This window comes from Drosophila takahashii, chromosome X (genome assembly GCF_030179915.1).
Source record: "Drosophila takahashii strain IR98-3 E-12201 chromosome X, DtakHiC1v2, whole genome shotgun sequence".
In the NCBI taxonomy this organism is placed as follows: Eukaryota; Metazoa; Arthropoda; class Insecta; order Diptera; family Drosophilidae; genus Drosophila; species Drosophila takahashii.
In genome coordinates, this window is record NC_091683.1 from 21,060,107 (window position 1) to 21,078,925 (window position 18,819).

Here is an 18,819-nt window from a genome sequence, read left to right on the forward strand (position 1 = left end):
CTATTGTTAAACTCTTTAATATTTAAATTTGTTCCCCCCTCTAACTTAACCTTTATTATTATTATTTATTATTTAGGGGGCTACCCTAAACTTTTTCTTTCCTTAACCTTGCAACTGCCCCCGAAACCCCCGAAAAAAATATAGAAATGAAAGGAAAAACAAATTCAATTATGTATACACAGACATAGTATATAGTATATGCTAAACGTTAAAGAATCTATATACAAGCATAAAGACATTCAGTTGAATGGTTAGCGAGTAAGCAAACGAAATGCCAAAGTACCTGATAGTATTTAAGTCGGGGGTGGACAGCCCTTCAGATCGGTGCCACGCCCCCCCATCAACTTCTTCTGAATTATGTAGCATTATCTTTTCTCGCCCCGAAACTCTAAGCTAGAACTTAGACTTCGATAGTGCGTTTTACGGTTAAATAAATATAGAAGCTAGATCTTGACAGTCGCCTTAACTTATGACACGCCCATACATCTCAAAACGCCCATGAAAATAATAGAAAAAAAGGACAAAAAAAAAAACAAAAAAGAGAGAAGAGCGTAAACGTATTCAATTCGTCAGTTCAATTGTGCTAAGTGTACTTCTAAGTGTATAACGGTCTAATTATCCTAGTTGTAGCCTAACTAAAGATACACACGCATATTTAAAATATAGACCTAGCCCTAGATATATATACATGCATTTTTTTTCATAGCCCTAAGCATTATATTTTGATAAGCGAGCGTATTTCGTCTAAGGAATCCCGAAACCCGAATCCACAAAACTAAATATTACTCCCCCTTTTTTGCTATATTTATTAGCTGTGGGTATTTTATTAGTGTCGCCAATTAAGCGCGAAACATACAAATGTTTTTTTGTTTACAAAATGCAAATGATAAAAGCAAATAAGCAGCATAAAACACACACAAAGTTAAACACGAAAAACAAAAAACTGAATAAAAATTTATTGAAAACAAAAAAAAACAGAAACAGAAACGAAACGAATTGGGAGTTGGACATCAAAGACGAAAGACAAATAAAAGGGGATGGCCTGCGGGGGTGGCAGAAAACATTTTTAATTTGCCCAGGTCGGAAGGACCAACTGTCAGCTAGCTGCAAAAAGCCAAAAATCAAACAAACAAAAGTGAAATGAAAATGTTCCACCACTGGCACCACTTGCACCACCACCACCACCGCCAGTCATGTGTGTTAATTTATGGCAAGTCGCCTCGGAGTTGTCAGAGCTGCCATAGTGCACTGCAAAAAAAATCGGATTCAATTGGGGACATTTTCTTTTCAGTGGAGCCAACTTGGCAAAGGGTAGGTATATTTCTCGTATTTTAAAATGATTTGAATTTACGCCATAAGTAAAAATACAAATAATCGTTTTTATCAAGAATATTGACAATGATAAACATTAAAAATAATAATCAAAATTATATTCAAAATAAATATTCACATTACTCAAAATTGGTTTTTGATAAACATTTAATATTTCTTGCCAAAGAACTGAATGTTTTTGTTTTCTACACATTGTTGTGCGCTTAATATTTTTTTTCAGTGCCGTTGACCAGAGTTGTGAAGTTGACAGTGCAAACAAACGGCTCGCTAAGCTCGACTAAAAATGCTTAATGAGAGTGCGTAAGGGTGGCCCAACCGCCCATCCACCCACCGATCCACCCACTGGCCCCTGACCCCTTTCACTACCCCCTCCCCCTCCCCTTACCCCTTTCAGGACCCTTTTTCGCCGCCCCTTGAGGCAAGTGTTGGCCGCAAGAAATTCTGCGGCTGTGGGCAACAAAGTCGCGCACGACGCCCATTAAACTAAATTAGTTGCCCTTTGTCACCGAACGACCCTCGCTGTCACACGTGGCTCGCTGGGGGCGGTGGTTGTGGGGGTTTCTGGGGGTGGTGGGGTGCTTCGGGTGGCTCGGGGGGTGGCTCGAACATACGTGCACTTAGCCAGAAGGAAGTTGCAATTGCGGTTGGCTGTGTTAATTAGCGTTTTTTTTTTTCATTGGAAAAGCGAAGAGGAAACTCTCGAAAACTGAAACTAACGTGAGTCGGCAAATGTCAAGAGACTGGTGAAAGTAAAGCTAGAGCACCTGACATTAGTTGCACTTCTTTTGAGGACCCTTTCTGGAAAATGTACCCCTGGGCTATCGCTTTAAATTAAAGTTAACCCAATACAAATTTGATTAATTATATTGTTAATATTATTTAAATTTAGAAAAGTTCCCGGGACTAAAAACCATTTAAAAGTCTTGAGTAAAAATCAAAATAAATATATATAAAAAATAATAATAAACGAATAAATAACAATACAATATTTTAACGAATTGTATGTAACTACATATTTTTTTTAATATTTTTCAAGATCCCTTACGAATATTTTACACATTTTTTGCTTGCATAGAAAAATTCTTTGGGATATTTTTCGCCACTTTCTGAGCCCAACTCGTTGACAATTGGCCAAGTTCTGCGGCGCCGCCTCCAGGAACTCCAATTCCCATTGTCCGTGAAGTCGTGCGGAGTTCTGCCGGCGCGTTAATCACTCGGCGATGCAACATCCTTTCGGGCTTTCGGCTCCCTCGGCTCCTTTTTGGATGCCTTCTTTTTTTGTTTTTTGCTTTCGAACAGGACTGGAGGTGGCACAAAAAACGGACACGAGGCGCCCGAAGAGTTACGATTTCATTAACATGAGATATGGCAAGTGCCAAAGCGCTGGTCGCTCCGAAGTCGAGGGTTTTTTCGGTGGCGGGGGGTGGGAGCTTGAGGGTTATGGGTTATGGGGACTCGGGGCTTTGGGGTTCGGGTTTTTTGGGGTCGTTCCGGGGGTCGTGTTGGGCTGGTTTATGGCTCAAGTGTTGGCTTGTCGTCGCCGCTTGTGTCGCACTGCGTTGTTAATTGCTACAAAGAGAGTGGTCGAAGGAGCGACAGGGACAGGTGGTTGACTGCACTCGGAGAAATCATAGACCTAGTTCGTTTTAAGAAAGAGAAAAAAAGTAAAGTAAAAAAAAATAAGTTCTTTAATTACAATTTAATTTATAAATACTTTATTAAAATTTATTTTTGGTTATTACTAGCTTATTTAAAACTATAGAAATTACTGTACACCCTTAATAAATAGGTAGCCTAGTTGTTTATAATTTATTTGTAATATTCTTAAAAAATAGGTATTTTATATATCCTTCCAGGAATTTACCTATAATATTTTTTAACTATTTTTATATTCTAGGTTTTTTTGGCATATTTTGAAAATATACCCAAAACAATCATTGCTTCAATTTTATAGTGATATATGAAATAATAGTTCATGTTAATTTATTCACAAGTAAACTGTATAAAAGTGATTAATATATAATTTCCCTTATTTTTGAAAGGTCTAAAAATATACTTATTTTTTTGAGTGCATAAAAAGAGCGGCAGCCCAGGGTCGCTTCATATGATTAGCAAATGTTTTGTTTTTCACTATGCACTAAAAACCAAAGGAAATGGGAAACGCACCAGCTAGCAGCTGGTGGTTGGGTGGTTCGGTGGGTGGTTTTTCCGCCCGTCGACCCTAACCCCAAAATGGCTGGCAAGTTTTGTGTGCGCCTTTATGCGGTGGTGTCGGTGGTTGGAGGTTGCTTAATGTCGGGTGGCCACTGTAATTGCTGCTCTATGTGTGTGTGGGTGCCTTTGTGTCTCTGTGTGCGTGGCCAGTATGGGAGAGTTGAATTTCTTGAATTAATAAAATGTCTTCATTATTTAAATTGCACGCACGACCACAGAGGCGGAAAACCGAGGCCCCAAACCACCCAAAACCACCCCAAAACACCCCGAACCACTCAAACACATATGTACATGTGACATGCATATATCTCCCCGTGCGACTGTGTGCGTGTGTGTGTGAGCGACTGAGTTAATTAGCAGCTGGGGAATTGTGAAATATATTAATATTGTACATTTCGGTGGGTCCAAATACCAAATAGCCACCCAAAAGGCCCGCCGATAAACCACAACAAGCCGTGTCGCACATTCCATTTCCCACTTCGATGGTCCTTTTGTGGTCAATCGAAATGGGAATGGAAATGGGAATGGGATATCGCGGTGGTTTCGCCAAGTAGAGCATAGATTTCTGATTCCCAACTGCTGATCGAATGTGAGTACACACCATGCAGATAAGGATAATCAATCAAGTAAATGGTTATGCCACAAATATTTGAACATGGTGTTTTTTTTTTATTTTTTTTTTTTAGGAATACTTCTAGGGGTCTTTAAAAAAATAGCTGTGATTCTTTTTCATTATCCGGATAGCGTCGGCCATTAATCTATTAGGTTGTTAGTAAAAAAAATGTATTTTTGGCAAACAAATAAAAATAATAATGATCGAAATTTAGATTGTCATACATCGTTAAGAGTTGGATTACGAAATTCCCAATAGATCTGACTTTTAAACTAACATAAAAACTGAACGTTACTTCATATTTGTAATTTTATTGGCATACTTTTAGGATTCTTCATAAAACTTATGTTTTATTTATACCAATATGAACTTAGCGTATTTAGTATAGTTAGTATATTAATAATATTATATTTTAATAAAGTAACTAAAATAAGCTATTTTTAAGGCTTATATATATTTTTCTTTAATTATGTTAATTAATTATATCGATGGTCTAAAAAGCTCTGCAATTCAACACAAAGATCACCCATAGATGGCGTTATTTCATTTTGGAGACAAGAGCAACAGGTATAAGGTCAAAGTTCTGATTGAAGAACATGTTTTTGGATTTAATTTGATAGTTCTTAATATGTAGGAAAACTGAGATAATATAGATTATATATAATAAGATTTTAGTCAAAAAAAATAATAAAAACCACCTGTTGAAATTGCTACGTATATTTAGGAACAAACTTTATCGGCTGGCTGGACAAGTAAATGCAATGTTCTGTGGCCCCACCCCTATAAAAATACACAAACCACCTTTCATAACTCGCTGAAAACAGCTGTAAACAATTGTTCTTACCCACAGGAATTTAACTGTCGAGTTATAAGAGATGGTTTATGTATATGTATGGATCTCCTGATTTACCGATCTCACTTAAGGCCCCCGGTGACCTCGATGGCGGCCCCGTTGACGTAGGACGACTGGGGGGAGGCCAGGAAGGCGATGACCTCGGCGATCTCCTCCGGCTGGCCCAGTCTGCCCAGCGGACAGCGCTGCACCACCTGCTGCTTCACCGAATCGGGGACCACCGCCACCATGGGCGTGTCTATGTAGCCGGGCAGGATGCAGTTGACCCGGATGCCGAACTTGCCGAACTCCTTGGAGGCCACTTCCGTGAAGGAGATGACGCCGGCCTTGGTGGCCGCATAGTTGGCCTGGCCCACGTTGTTCATCTTGGCCACGATGCTCGAGAGGTTCACAATGCTGCCGTTCTCTAATTTCTGCTCGATCATGGCCTTGGCAAAGGCCTGGGTGACCAGGAAGGTGCCCTTCAGATTCACCCCGTACACGTCATCGTAGTCCCTCTCGGGCATCTTCAGCAGATAGCCATCGCGAGTGATCCCGGCCGAGTTGACCACAATGCTGGGCGCCTGCTGGAACTTCTTGAGCGCCTCGGCCACCGAGGATTGGACACTCTGGGCGGAGGAGACGTCCACCTCGAGGGCGGCCGAGCGATCGGAGCCCAGTTCCTGGGCGGTTTCCTGGGCCGCCTGGAGATTGCGATCCGCGGCGATCACCTTGGCCCCATCCCTGGCCAAAAGGCGGCAGGTGGCTCTTCCGATTCCCGAACCGGCACCTTAAATTTAATATTTGATTATATATCATTTTTCCTGGAACTTTTGGTACACACCCACCTGTCACCAGGGCCACTTTTCCGGCTAGCACTCCTGACATTCTCGGCTTCTGGTCCACAAATAGCTCGGTAAACACTTGTTTTCCCCCTGAACGTCGTGTGACAACTATATAATCTCACTAAATTATCGCCGGCCAACAAAACAGCTGTGCAAAAGCTGATAAGCTATACATATACTAAACATAAGTGGTGGAAAGCTACAGCCCACGATCGTTGTCAGAGCTTTGCGGTGGAACCATAACTAGATAATTAAGAACAAAGATCATGCAAAGCTCTTCAAACATTTATTTTTCAAACATAGTTTTAGGCTTGGTCTTCTTTTAAAAGGAGAAGTATGTAATTACTAAGATTTGTATTTTTTAATCTATTTATTTGATATTGCGCTAGCCGGATAAGATTCAAGTTTTGTTCACAGTTTTAAATTAATTATTAAGTGTCATGGATTTATTTATTATTTTGTTATCTGTTCAAAACAGTATGTATTTTTGGTGTACGACCATTTTTGGGCAAGTTACAGCAAAAAACAAAAAGACAACAATTTAAATTTTTACCAAATTTCGTGAATTCGTTTTTTACCGTAACAATGGAAATATTAATCCAAATATGGATTGTCATACCTTTCTGAACTCGTAATTAAATTTCCCATCGATTGGTTTTTAAACCTGGACATTTTATTTTTTTGCCTTTTTTCGTAAAAAGCCATGATGTACCCCCTTATAAAAAAAATAGGAAATTTGCGAAAATTTTATTTTTTCAAGATCACCTGGAAAGTGTCATGGATTTATTTATTATTTTGTTATCTAATTCAAACAGTTTGTATTTTTGGTATAGGACCATTTTTGGCAAATTTACAGCAAAAAAACCAAAAAAAAATTAAAATTTTTACCAAACGACGAGTTCTCAATTTTTAACAAAAAAAAATATTAGTTTTTGACCTAACATTGGCATTTAAACCTGGACATTTTATGTTTTAGCTCTTTTTTGGGATGTCCGTGCATTCACTTATATCTCGAGTTTTTAATCGGACCACTCATTAAAAAGTTAAGTGATTAATGAGTATTTGATAGTCGAGACATTTGACTAAAGCAAAATATATTCAGTGTACAAAATATACAAAATATTATAAAAATAATATATATATTATAAAAAAATTCTCTTAAATTAAATGTACTCTTCAAATAACATTAAGGTTAATGTTTTACAACTGTGGAATTTTTAAAAATTATTTTCTTCATTCTAAAGCTAAGGTTCCAAGCCAACCAATACTTAGTCATCTTTTAAAGCCCAAAAGACTGCTACGAAATCCAAGTTGTGTGTGCGTTTCCCCTTCATATATTTCACTGCAGGGGTATCAGGTAGTACTCCTTCAGCTGGGGCTGCATATCGGTGCTCCTGACTCCGACATATCCGTCATATCCTGCACTCCTGGCCAATCCGAACTGCCTGAGGAACTTCTTGAGATATCTCTTGGGTATCTTCACCAGCTGCCGCCGGATGATCCTCTGCACCCGGTTCCACGGACGACTGCCCCCGCGATGATCGTTCTCGGGGTCCTCCAGTTCCTGATCCCTATCCTCCCCTGCATCTTCGTCCTCCTCCGACGGATCGCCATCTTCCTCCTTGGGGTTCTGGGTCTGCAAGGTGGCCAGTTGCTGGAGGAGCTGCTGCAGCTGCTTCTCGCTCAGCCGACTGAGATCGATGGCATCGTTCTGGGATCGCAACTGGAGCCGCGATCCACAGCTCTTGGCAGAGATCTCAGGAATCGAAGGGGCCCAGACCGAGGCGGCGATCAGTACGATCAGAAATCTGTGCAGCTGTCCAGCCATGTTTGTCCATTGCCGCGGGCCAAACGGCCGCTTAAATACCCGAAAAAATGTGCCCCATCATTCGTCACGATCTGATCTCTTTGCCGATCTCTGGGCAGAAATGTGGGTCAAGTACGCACTTTTTGCCCGATTCTACTTCTATGCCCATAAAGGAGACTGGCCACAAGATATTGTGCTAGTGTTCTTTTTTTTTTTGCTTCTGGAGATCAACGATCGCTGATCTCTGGCCGGGTACTTGATCGCTGTGACCCCAGATCTTATGGATGATGTGCCCAAATGTGGGTTAAAAACGTATGTGAACTATTTGTAGTTTATGGGAGAATATATATTTTATCTAGCTTTGATTGAAAGTTTATATGGTTTATAGGCCTTGTCGGAATTGGGTTATTTATTTATTTTCATTTTTAAATTAGAACATTATATTTTCTTTAAAAAGTTATTAAGGTCGAAAGTTTGTGCAATAAATTAGATTACTTTTTTGTATGGGCGTAGCTCTTTTACATAATTTTAGAGCTTTAATTTTTATGTATTTTATAATATTTTTGTTTTACGCACGATTTCCTTGCGACCTTTATTAATTTGTTTAGTTAAATTGTTTGCTGCTGGTTGCACCATTTTAATAAAAATTTTTTCTGTAATCTGTATAATTTATGAAGTTGACTTTTACTTTCTTAAAGCTCAGAATTGTTCATTAAAATTTTTTTTTTGGTTTTTTCGTTTATTTTTACACTGTTTTACTACAAATTTTTTTAAATGTTAAAATGCAATTGGGACATTTTATAAACAAAAATCTTTCTTAATTTCTTTTTCTAATTTCTTAAAGTGTGTTATGCAAAGAATTTAATTGTATAATGAGAAAGGGTTGTAGAATAAAGAGATGTTATTTTATTTTCAGAATTGTTAAAGATTTAATATTTTACTTTTTTAGAAGAAAGGATTGCTATTGGAATTTTATGTACTTTCACTTATATTATTTGTTCTATGAATTATTTAAGAATAGGTAATAAAACAGCTGTATTACTTTTGAAAGGGCTTTATTAATGGTATATCCTGCCGCAGGAAGTGTGGCGGTCGCAAGTTAGGCTACAATAAATTAGAAAAAAAAAATGCTCATGCTCGTGTGGATGGCCGGAATCGAATCCGGATCCCCCGAAGTCGTGAAGTCGGATATCGTGGAAGTCCCTCGATCGCGATCCCTAGACGGCGGTCAGGCGGTTGCGGCGGTTCTTGTTGCGGTTGCGACGGTTCTTCTTGTTGCCGTTGCGCCGCCGGTTGTTCTGCTTGTTGCCCTTGTTGACCTTCTTGGCGGGCACCCGCTTGCGGACGACGCGGCGCTTGGAGCCCGGACGACTGCCGGTGTTGAGCATCACCTTCTGGCCGTTCTTGAAGTAGCGGCGGTACCGGGGCGGAATGCGGACGCTGATCACCTGGCCGCGGCGGGCGCCCTTGCGCCTCAAACTAATCGTGTTGCTGTTCGACTGGGTGGCCTTCGCGCCCTCGGCGGAGGAGCCTCCGGTGCCCTGCAGCTCGTGGTCGGTGGTCACCACCTCGTACTCCTGGGCGCCGGCAGCCAAAGCGGCCTGCAGAGCCTGCTCGTCCATCAGGTCGGCGGGATAGGCCTGGGCGGGCATCTGGGCGGCCTGGTCCAGTTCCTGGTCCTCCGCCTGCTCCTGGTCCTTCTGGTCCTCCAGCTCCCCCTGCTCCTGCTCCTCCTGGTCCTGGCTGCCGTAGCGGGCGCCCTTGATCACCGTGCGTCGGCCCGTGGAGGTGGTGGTGGGCGAGGTGGTGGTCGGCGAGGTGGTGATGGTGCCCGTGGCCGAGGGAATGGTGCCCGTCGAGGTCACCGTCACCGTGGGCGAGGTGGGCGAGGTCGTTCCCGTGGTCGTTCCTGTGCCGGCGCCCGTGATGATGATCGGGATCACCGGCTGGTTGCTGCTGCTGAACAGGTTCTTGAAGGTCAGGAACTTCTTGAGGAACAGCCGCCCGCTGGAGGGATCCTTGGCTCCAGCTGGGGAAGAGGATGATGATCCGGCCACTCCACCCAGCTTGGCATCAGCCTGCTCCGCCTGACGCGACTTCTGCGCCAGGCTGTTCTTCTTCTCGGGAGCCGCCTGTGCGAACAGCAGGCAGCTGGCCAAAAGGATTGCGTAGGCTAAGTACAGCTTCATTTTGGTTTTAAGATTTCTCGAGATTTTTCTTTAGATCTTCCTTGGAAACTACTCTACTTGGCTAGAGAAGAGAACTTTTCGGGTGGACCAAAATGTGACTTTCTGTTGCTCGCCGTTGGCTGGACAATCAGGCTCTGATACTTTATCGGCCGGCAGCGAGCGCTTTTATAGTCCCGGCAAATCCATTGGAATGCAAATCGATCGTAAGTGCCAAAACGGTAAAACTGTGTACACAATTGAAATTCAATTGATTTGCGGCAGATCGCTGCCAGCTATATTGTTCATATTCTCCAAATTCTCCGCCGTCATCATTCTGCCGGTCATCCCATGGGCTTTTCTACCAAGCGGAACGCCTGGGTTTCGGTTTGGGTTTCGGGTTTTCGGTTTATGATTTCTGATTTCTGATTTCTGATCTCTGATTTCGTATTCGGATTCTCTGGTCTCTGCAGCGCCTTGGGCTCTCGCTGGAGTGGGCTGAAAAAAGTGAAAATCCATTCAAATTGATTTCTAATTGAAGCCCATGGGTCGAAGGTGGCCCACAACAGCCTGCGAAAGTGACCCACAAAGTGCCGCAACTTGCGCCTCACGGGTTTCAATGTATATTATATATATTTTGAATATGTAGAAAATAATAATAGTTTTTAGGGGGTTAAAAAATTGACTAATGGCAATAAATATTATTTATAATCATTCAATCTAGCTCAGAAATATGTGAAATATATTTCAAAAAATCTATAAAAAGTAGGATGAAGATTACTAATTTCTTTGAATTTAGATTTTTCACAGAAAGAGAAGACATCAGAGAATTTTTTTAGCAACATGACTTAATATATTTTTTTGAAGTTATCTCAACAAAATATCTTAATATGATATAATTTAAAAATATTGGAATTCTGCCCAATTCTGTTTTAAATTTTTAAGATTTTGTAAAAGTGTAAATAAGATATGTTTCGTTTATCATTACCCATATACACATCCAAAAACGGTTTACATTGGACCATTTTTTTTAAAGTTATGAGCAATGAAAGACTTGGCCGCTAGGTGTCGCTTTGTATCTTCCATACCTCCATCTCCCTCCATCTCTGGTAGTGAAGCCCCTCGACTATAGTGCTCTCTAATATTTATATTATTTTATTTACTTGCAGTAATCTAATGGCAGTTATCTAAAACCAATTTCCAGCGACTTCGTCTTTATCGGCTTTACTGTACAGTAGAGATAGATCGCATGCAAAAACACTGAAATCAGCATATGCAGGTTGTTGACTCTTCCTATAATTCTAATTCTAATCAGTGCTGACACAAGTTGTTGACAGCCTTCGGCGCCCTATCACCAATTCCTAAGGTTTCCTTTCTAGCAAGAAGTCGAATCATTTTCAGAACGCTTTAAATGTTCGCTTCGAGCAGTAATAATACATCGAAATGATATATTTCGTGCCTTTCTTCTTCGTCCTGAATTACTTCGGTCGTTTGAGCGCCCTCCAGGATAATGATTCTTCCATCTGCCTACTTACCGATGCTCCAAATCAGTGTGGAGCCTTCTGCCTGTCCGCACTGCATCCTCTTATCGACGACAATTTCCACAGCCAGGTGAAGCTGGATCGGATTGAGCAAGGAGTGGAATCCCTGAAGAATTCGCAAATCAAGAATGAATTTCAGTTGGTCCTTAACAAAATGGAAAATCATAAGAAATCCATGCAAACCAAACTGGATGCACAACTTTTGGTGGTTCAGGTTAAGCTGGAAGATAAACTTATCGCGATAAATTCCGATATGAAGAACCAATTTCAGTTGCTTCTCGCCAAAATGACAGACCAGGAGACATCCATGCAAACCAAGATGGATGCCCAACTTCTGGAGGTAAATAAAAAGCTAGGGGACCAGAAAACAGCCCATTTTGATTTCTTTGAGGCGAGATTAAATGGAACGGAGGGACAACTACGGATGCTCGTGACCAAAATGGAGGCCCAACTAAAGGAGCTTCAAAACAAAACTGAAAACCAACTTCTGGAGCTAAATAACCAACTATCGGCCTTTCAGAAAACCCTTCTGGAAATCCCTTCCACAATTTATTATAAGATCAATTATCCGAAATTTGAGCGTATTGGATCTAGATATTTTTATATCGAACATGATATTAAGAAAACCTGGGATGAGGCTGCAGGAACATGTCGAGAAATGGGCGGCTATTTGGCGAATTTTAAAACCCAAGAGGAACTCGCAGCCATAATGCCGAAACTTCATAGAGTGTGTTGCTGGTACTGGACTGGCATCAAGCATTTGAAGGAAGATGGAAAGTTCATATCTACGGCCTCCGGGAAGCCTGCTACAGCTTTTAAGTGGTGGGGGGGAGAACCCGACAGTAATGGTATCTGCGTTATGATGGATAACATTAGTATGCGTAGGTTCTATTGTAGTGATCAAAAGTATTTTATTTGCCAATTGGATAATGAAACGTAATTAGAGGCAATGGAATGTTAAGCTATATATTTCTCTTCAAATGCATAAAAAATATATAAAAATGATTAAAATATATCAAGTGATAATGATGATATTGAATAAAATGGATTTAATGAATATGATGGGTATGGGCATTATAATAAAAATGATGGATGTGGATAAATAAATATTTTGGATATTATGGATATCAATGAGATGTTGGATATAAAAGAATTGAAAGGATATAATAGGAAGTTCCCCCAGAGAAGTGATTGAGTCGTTGTTTTTTTTTTTTTGTTTTATACATATATTCGCTTTATTGAATCCGATTGACAAGGGGTTCATTCGGGGGTCATGGGGTCATCGTTCAGTTGCGGTTAACTGATATAACTGATATTGAATAAAATGGATATTATGGATATAGATATCAAGGATTTAATGAATTATAATAAAAATGATGGATGTGGATAAATAAATATTTTGGATATTATGGATATCAATGAGATGTTGGATATAAAAGAATTGAAAGGATACAAGGGATATATTAGGAAGTTCCCCCAGAGAAGTGATAGAGTCGTTGTTGTTTTTTTTGTGTTATATATTCGCTTTATTGAATCCGATTAACAAGGGGTTCATTCGGGGGTCATGGGGTCAACGCTCAGTTGCGGTTGCGGTTGCGGCGCTGGCGGCGACGCTGGCGCAGGCGGCTGAGGCGGTTGTTGCGGCGCTGGCGGCGCTTGGCGTTGCGGTGGCGGCGGTTCTGGTTGCGGCGCTGCTTCTGGTTGCGGCGGGACAGGCGGCGGCGCTTCTGCTGCTGGCGACGGCGGTTCTGGCGGCGCTTCTGCTGCTGGCGGCGGCGGCTCTGGACGGTGCGGCGGCGGGCGGCGGACAGCTGTTTGCGCAGCTGCTCGTTCAGGTCCTTCTGGCGGCGCAGCTCGAACTCGCGCATCAGCTGGCTGTTGGACAGGTTGCCGCTGGAGGAGGAGGAGGAGGAGGAGGAGCCGCGGCGGCGCAGGCCGGAGGTGGAGGAGGAGCCTTGGGCCTTGGCGGCCACCAGCTGGAAGCCATCGTCCTCGTTGTCGTCGTCCTCCTGGTCGTCGTCGTCCTCCTGGTCCTTGAGGTACTTCTCCTCGCCATGGGCCAACTCCTCGTCATCGTCCTCGTCCTCCTCGTTCACCGGGTGGTTGAGGTTGATCATTCGAGAGGTGCCAGTACCAGTTCCAGTGGCAGCTCCACTCGTGGTGGGGGTGGTGGTGGTGGTGGAGGTGCCGGTCGAGGTGGTGGGTCCCGTGGGCGTGGTCGTCACCGTGGTGGTGGTGGGTCCCGCGGTGGTGGTGGTGGTGGGGGCAGTGGGCTTGGCCGGAGGGCAGGCGGGCTGCTTCAGGGCCATCAGCTGCTGCAAGCTGCGCGCCTCGATCTGCACGGGCTGCTTGAAGAGGCGGTACTTGGTCTGCTGGGCGGACTCCTCCTCGGTCTCATCGTTGGAGCGGGCCACTGGAGAATAGAAGGGTATATATTTAATATAATCATTTTTTTCGGGCTGAAATAGATCTCTGGAGATCAGAACTCACCGGCCGCCTGGGCAATCATTGCTGTGCCCAGCACCAGCAGAGCTCCGTAGAAGAACTTCATCTTGGGATTGGTTTCCTAATAGGGTTCCTGACTTCCTCAACTGAACCGAAACTGGATGGCTTTGGGATGGTACTGTGGACTGTGCCTGGGGGAAGGTCGCCGGTGGACTGTGATATTGCCAGCGGCCAGCCGGGGTTATATACCCAACGCTCCAGTTACGGTTCTAGCAACAACCAAACAGCCCAGATACCATTCCGCGAACATAATTCTCATTATCATTTCTTTTTCGCAAATTTGCACATTCGCTAAAGATTTTGCATAAATTTCGTTGGCCGCTCGACAGTTCGATCGTTGAACTAGTTTGACCCGTGCGACATTTTTTCGCCAAAGTTCGCTGTAGTATTTCGCATCAATTGGCGGGTGATTGATAAAAACCGATTCGGATTAGAAAACATATTGGGCCTAACCATTGGTTACTTGGCTGTTATGGAGTGCTATCAATATTGAATTATAATCGAGTGTAACTGCTTATTTTGTAGAACAACAATTAACAAAGAAACATATATCAAAACAGTGCCTAAGCTTATTTTGAGTCTTTATAGCTCGTAATAATTTTTCTACAAGTAGTAGAAGTAAAAAAAAAATTAATAAAGGATAATACCAAAAATGTTGTTTTCTTAAACTGTGAACGTAAAACAGTTTCCATTAAAGTTTTGATTCTTTCCTTGTAAAAAATATTTACACAATTTAAATAAAAATTTCTAACGACCTAAATTTTGTATGCATTAATTCTTTTCTTATATATTCTTTAAATAAAAAAATATCTCTTCTTGAAAATTATATGCATTTACAAATGGGAATAACCTTTTATTTTAGAATGGTTACGAAATATATACAAAATGTACGAAATTAAAATGAAGATTTCTTAAAACTTAAATTTTGTATGCATAAATGATTTTCTTATTTATTTTTTAAATTTTTCCAGAAATCATACATTAATTAAAGGAAAACAAAAATATCTCTTTTTAAAAATTAAAAATATTTACAAATGGGAAAACTTCTTTTATTTATATATATATCTTTTTTATTAAATAGGTATATAAAATATTATTTTGTGAGCGTTAATGCTTTCCTTATTTATTTTTTAATTTATTCCAGAGATTTTTAAATTAATTGGATAAAAACAAATATCTCTTTTAAAAAATTAAAAAGATTTACAAGTGGAAATAATCTTTTATTTTACAATGGTTTAATAACCATAGCCTTGTATAGCTCTTACTTAAATTTAATTATTTAAAATATAGGGATACCTGTTGTTTAAAAGAGCATATTAAAGAAGGTCGATATTTTTAGTTTGATAATAATAATAATATATAATCTTTTCCCAGCCTATTTAATAAACCACTAGAAATACTGTAAAACTGTATTTTATTCAAGGTCATGATCATTTCGATTAGCTTTGGGTATTTGGTGATCCTTAAACATGGTTTTTAAGATATATTATATATTTTCGACCTACAAAGGGATGATCTCCCCACCCATTTAAAAATCTGGAAAAATTATTGCATCATTGTCATTTATTATTTGTAGTTTCTGGAAAATCCCGCCCTAAGCTAAACGCCGAATGATGCGATTCCTATTCGGGCTTCTCCTTTGGGATCTGTGATTCTGGCGGTTCTGTAGCTGCCTGCGATTCTGGGCCTGCTGTTTTCTACGACGCTGCTGCTGGCGACGCTTCTTCTGCTGCATTCGCTTCCTCTTCTCGTCTTCGTAGAGATCCTCCAGCTGGAAACTGTGATCCTCCTCATCGTCGTCCTCCTGATCAACTGAGTGTCGTTTGGAGGTCCGGTCCACGTCTCCGGCACTTCTTCTCCTGGTGGTGGTGGTTGTTGGGATGACGGTGGTGATTGTGGGCGAGAAGGTGGGATTGGTGCCAATGTTTTGATTCATTTCGTTTAGGGCGGCGGAGATCTGGGCGGTGAAGAAACGTTCGTCGTCTATATTTCTATATATATATATCTCTATATTTCGTTCTGATCGGAATCCACTGAAAATCACTGAGAATCCTGCCAAGAAAGACATTCGGAATCGGTGAAAGATAAATAAATTAATAAATTTATTAAGTAAAAGAAATATACATATATTATATCAGTGAGGGCTTTGAGATACACACAAAATATATTTATATATTACTCAGCTAACCAATTTACCACTGACCATGCGAGGTATACATGAGTTTGTGGGAGTTAAAGTGGGCTAGTAGTCTTTAAAGGGGGCGTGGCACCGCGATAAAAAATACTTGCCCAGGAATCCCTAGAATCTGCATTCTTTTTTCTAGCTTTTACAGTTTCCGAGATCTCGAGATATTCGGCTAGTGATCCTGATCAAGAGTATATATATACTTTATAGGTTCGAAAACTCTTCCTTCTATTTTTGAATTTCTTGTTAGCTAGCTTATACGATAAATAATTTTTTTTTAAATATTTGATGATAGGTATAGGTAGTATCATTTGAATTTATTCTTTTTCTTAGTATCCTAGGCTAGGCGGCGGATGATGCGCTTCCCATATTTGCTTCTTCTTTGGGATCTGTGATTGTGGCGGTTTTTAAGCCTGCGATTCTGGGTCTGCTGTTTTTTACGACGCTGCTCCTGGCGACGCTTCTGCTGCTTGTGGCGGCGGTACTTCCGCTGTAGCCGCTGGCGCTGGCGGCGGGCGTTTGCCTGGCGGCGGCGGCTGTTCTGGTGGTGCTGCACCTCCTCCACCTCGGCGTCGTCGTGCTGATCCTCCAGCTGGAATTGGTGGTGCTGCTCCACCTGCTGTTCCGGCTCCTCCTCGTCGTCGTCCTCCTGCTCATCGATGGGCTGCTGAAGACTGTCAGGCGTGGGGCTGGGCGAGGGGCTGGACGGGTCGGTGGGGGTGCTGGGTGCGGAGGGTGCGGAGGGTGCGGTGGATGCGAAGGGCGAGGGGGTGGGCGAGGGGCTGGGCGAGGGGCTGGGCGAGGAGTCGGTGTAGGTGGGTGCGGAGGCATCTGTGCTTGTTGTGGGGGATGTAGGGGAAGGGTAAGTTGTGACAAAGGATTCAATGCCGGCGGTGGTAGGTGCTGCTGCTGCTTTGTTGTTGCGACCCATTGATTCTAGGATTACGGAGACCTTGGAGGAGAAAATGGGTCCTTCGGCGGCGAAATCATCTCGCTGGCGTCCAAGGATGCGAAAGTGTTGGTAAGCTACGGGTTAAAAAATTGTATGTTATACTTTTTAGAGTGATTTCTTCTTTTACAAAACTCAATGGGCTACCCACCGCTGGCAAAGGCAGTCAGGCTCACAAAAATGAGTAATTCCCTCATCAGATGCATCTCGAGGTATTTATCCTATGGCTCCTTAGTTCCCAAAATTAGCTTGGATGCCTGAGCTGCTATGACTGACTTCTAGGGTTTAGGGCAGGGCATATTTATATGGATTCTAGTGGCTTCCCATACATTGACACGAAAGAAAGGGCGCATAATTAAACGATAAAGATATTGGGCTAATAGCCCAATAATATATAATGTAAAATGTACAGACGAACTTAAACTTAGCTATAGCTACGGGGCCTTAAGCTATGTTCAATATTTTAATTGTTTGGCTGATATGGAAGTGATCGCTTCGATCAGTCTATGTTTTTCAAATAGTGTATGATCCATAAATGGAGTTCAGATAGCTTTAGGGTTGTAACTGGTCCCCTTGATCTCTTTTCCCAACCCATTTAAAAGTCAGCTAAAACTACTTTTTAATTATTCTCTTTTATTGGTGTCCTAAGCTAAACGACGGATGATGTGTTTCCTAATCGGTCTTCTCCTTTGGGATCTGTGATTCTGGCGATTTTGCCGACGCCTCTTCTGCTGCATCCGCTTCCGGTGGTGCTGCTCCTCCTCATCGTAGGGATCCTCCAGCTGGAAACGATGATCGATATCATCGTAGTCCTCCGGATCAACTGAGCGGCGTTTAAAGGGGGCAGTGACTTTTTCGTTACCTGTGGGGCTAGTGTTGGTGGGTGTGGTGGTGGTGGTGGAGGTTCCGGTCGAGGTGGTTGGTCCGGAGGGCGAGTTGGTCACGGTGGTGGTGCTGGGCACCGTGGTGGTGGTGGGTGCCGCCGTGGTGCTTTGGGCACGGGCATTTGCATTTTCAGCCAGGGCGTTTAAAATTGAGGCGATCTGGGCGGAATCCTCCCGCTGGCGACCAAGGATGCGAAAGTTTGGGGAAGCTACGAAGCAAAGAATGTTCAAAAATACCATACATATAAAACTTAAGGAGCTACCCACCGCTGGCAAAGGTCGCCAGGCACACAACCATTATTAATTCCCTCATCAAATGCATTTCGAGGTATTCTTCCTTTAGCCTTCCCTAGCTTCAAATATCTCTTGGATGGCTGAGCTGCTGTGACTGAAATTCGGGGAGTAAAGAACGGTCATATTTATATTGGTTTACCCAAAAAAAGGCAGGAACATTTTCGAAGAACGATAAGTAAATGGGGAATATGCACTAAATTAGCTTTCTTTTTTATAGCCCTTCAAATAACAGACTTTGCATAATACCGTATATATTAATTATATTCATAATGATGTTCGGAGAATCAAAGAATCGGTGAATCCTGCCGAGAAGCACATTAAGAATCAGCGAAAGAATTCCAATTCTCACATTCAAATATATTTGAATGTGTTGGGCCAACACAGAAAATATATTAATGAGAAATCGGATAAAATTGTTAAACTAGTAAGTATTTCGAAAAAATTAATGTGCTATTGAATTTGCAATTAACATGAGATATAATCAAAATGATCCATGTCTTATATATTTAATGATCCATGAAGGGGGTGGTAAGCCTGATTATGATCTAAAAAGAAATAATCGAGATCTGTAATTGCGCGACTTTTATTTGGTGATCCGTTAAAGGAGTTCCGGCGTTTAGTTTAGTTCCTCGATAGTTTAAAAATATTTCTAA

At 41.8% G+C, this 18,819-nt stretch overlaps 7 protein-coding genes across 7 annotated transcripts; 1 reads left to right on the plus strand and 6 right to left on the minus strand.

The window, feature by feature from the left end:
* Nucleotides 1-4,642: 4,642 nt before the first annotated feature.
* Nucleotides 4,643-5,991, minus strand: LOC108065511 ((3R)-3-hydroxyacyl-CoA dehydrogenase). The gene is made up of 2 exons (XM_017153516.3): nt 5,840-5,991; nt 4,643-5,781 (listed from the first exon to the last, which is right to left on the minus strand). Exons 1-2 carry the CDS (start codon nt 5,877-5,879, stop codon nt 5,075-5,077), a joined length of 747 nt encoding a protein of 248 aa, XP_017009005.2. The 5' UTR covers nt 5,880-5,991; the 3' UTR covers nt 4,643-5,074.
* Nucleotides 5,992-7,174: 1,183 nt separating this feature from the next.
* Nucleotides 7,175-7,664, minus strand: LOC108065478 (uncharacterized). The gene has a single exon (XM_017153477.2). The coding sequence runs from the start codon at nt 7,662-7,664 to the stop codon at nt 7,176-7,178; it is 489 nt and encodes a 162-aa protein (XP_017008966.2). The 3' UTR covers nt 7,175.
* A 1,032-nt stretch (nt 7,665-8,696) lies between these two features.
* Nucleotides 8,697-9,952, minus strand: LOC108065537 (uncharacterized). Its single transcript, XM_017153545.3, has one exon. It carries the CDS (start codon nt 9,830-9,832, stop codon nt 8,861-8,863), a length of 972 nt encoding a protein of 323 aa, XP_017009034.2. The 5' UTR covers nt 9,833-9,952; the 3' UTR covers nt 8,697-8,860.
* A 1,275-nt stretch (nt 9,953-11,227) lies between these two features.
* Nucleotides 11,228-12,382, plus strand: LOC108065534 (C-type lectin domain family 4 member M-like). Its single transcript, XM_044396075.2, has 2 exons — nt 11,228-11,563; nt 11,621-12,382. Exons 1-2 carry the CDS (start codon nt 11,252-11,254, stop codon nt 12,287-12,289), a joined length of 981 nt encoding a protein of 326 aa, XP_044252010.1. The 5' UTR covers nt 11,228-11,251; the 3' UTR covers nt 12,290-12,382.
* A 544-nt stretch (nt 12,383-12,926) lies between these two features.
* LOC108065578 (putative uncharacterized protein DDB_G0274435) lies at nt 12,927-13,900 on the minus strand. The gene is made up of 2 exons (XM_017153591.2): nt 13,840-13,900; nt 12,927-13,762 (listed from the first exon to the last, which is right to left on the minus strand). The coding sequence occupies exons 1-2, from the start codon at nt 13,898-13,900 to the stop codon at nt 12,927-12,929; spliced, it is 897 nt and encodes a 298-aa protein (XP_017009080.2).
* A 2,476-nt stretch (nt 13,901-16,376) lies between these two features.
* On the minus strand, nt 16,377-17,194 carry LOC138913799 (MAP7 domain-containing protein 1-like). The gene is made up of 2 exons (XM_070218585.1): nt 17,140-17,194; nt 16,377-17,065 (listed from the first exon to the last, which is right to left on the minus strand). The coding sequence occupies exons 1-2, from the start codon at nt 17,192-17,194 to the stop codon at nt 16,377-16,379; spliced, it is 744 nt and encodes a 247-aa protein (XP_070074686.1).
* A 438-nt stretch (nt 17,195-17,632) lies between these two features.
* LOC108065475 (myotubularin-related protein DDB_G0290005-like) lies at nt 17,633-18,194 on the minus strand. Its single transcript, XM_044396162.2, has 2 exons — nt 18,140-18,194; nt 17,633-18,081 (listed from the first exon to the last, which is right to left on the minus strand). The coding sequence occupies exons 1-2, from the start codon at nt 18,192-18,194 to the stop codon at nt 17,633-17,635; spliced, it is 504 nt and encodes a 167-aa protein (XP_044252097.2).
* Nucleotides 18,195-18,819: the final 625 nt, after the last annotated feature.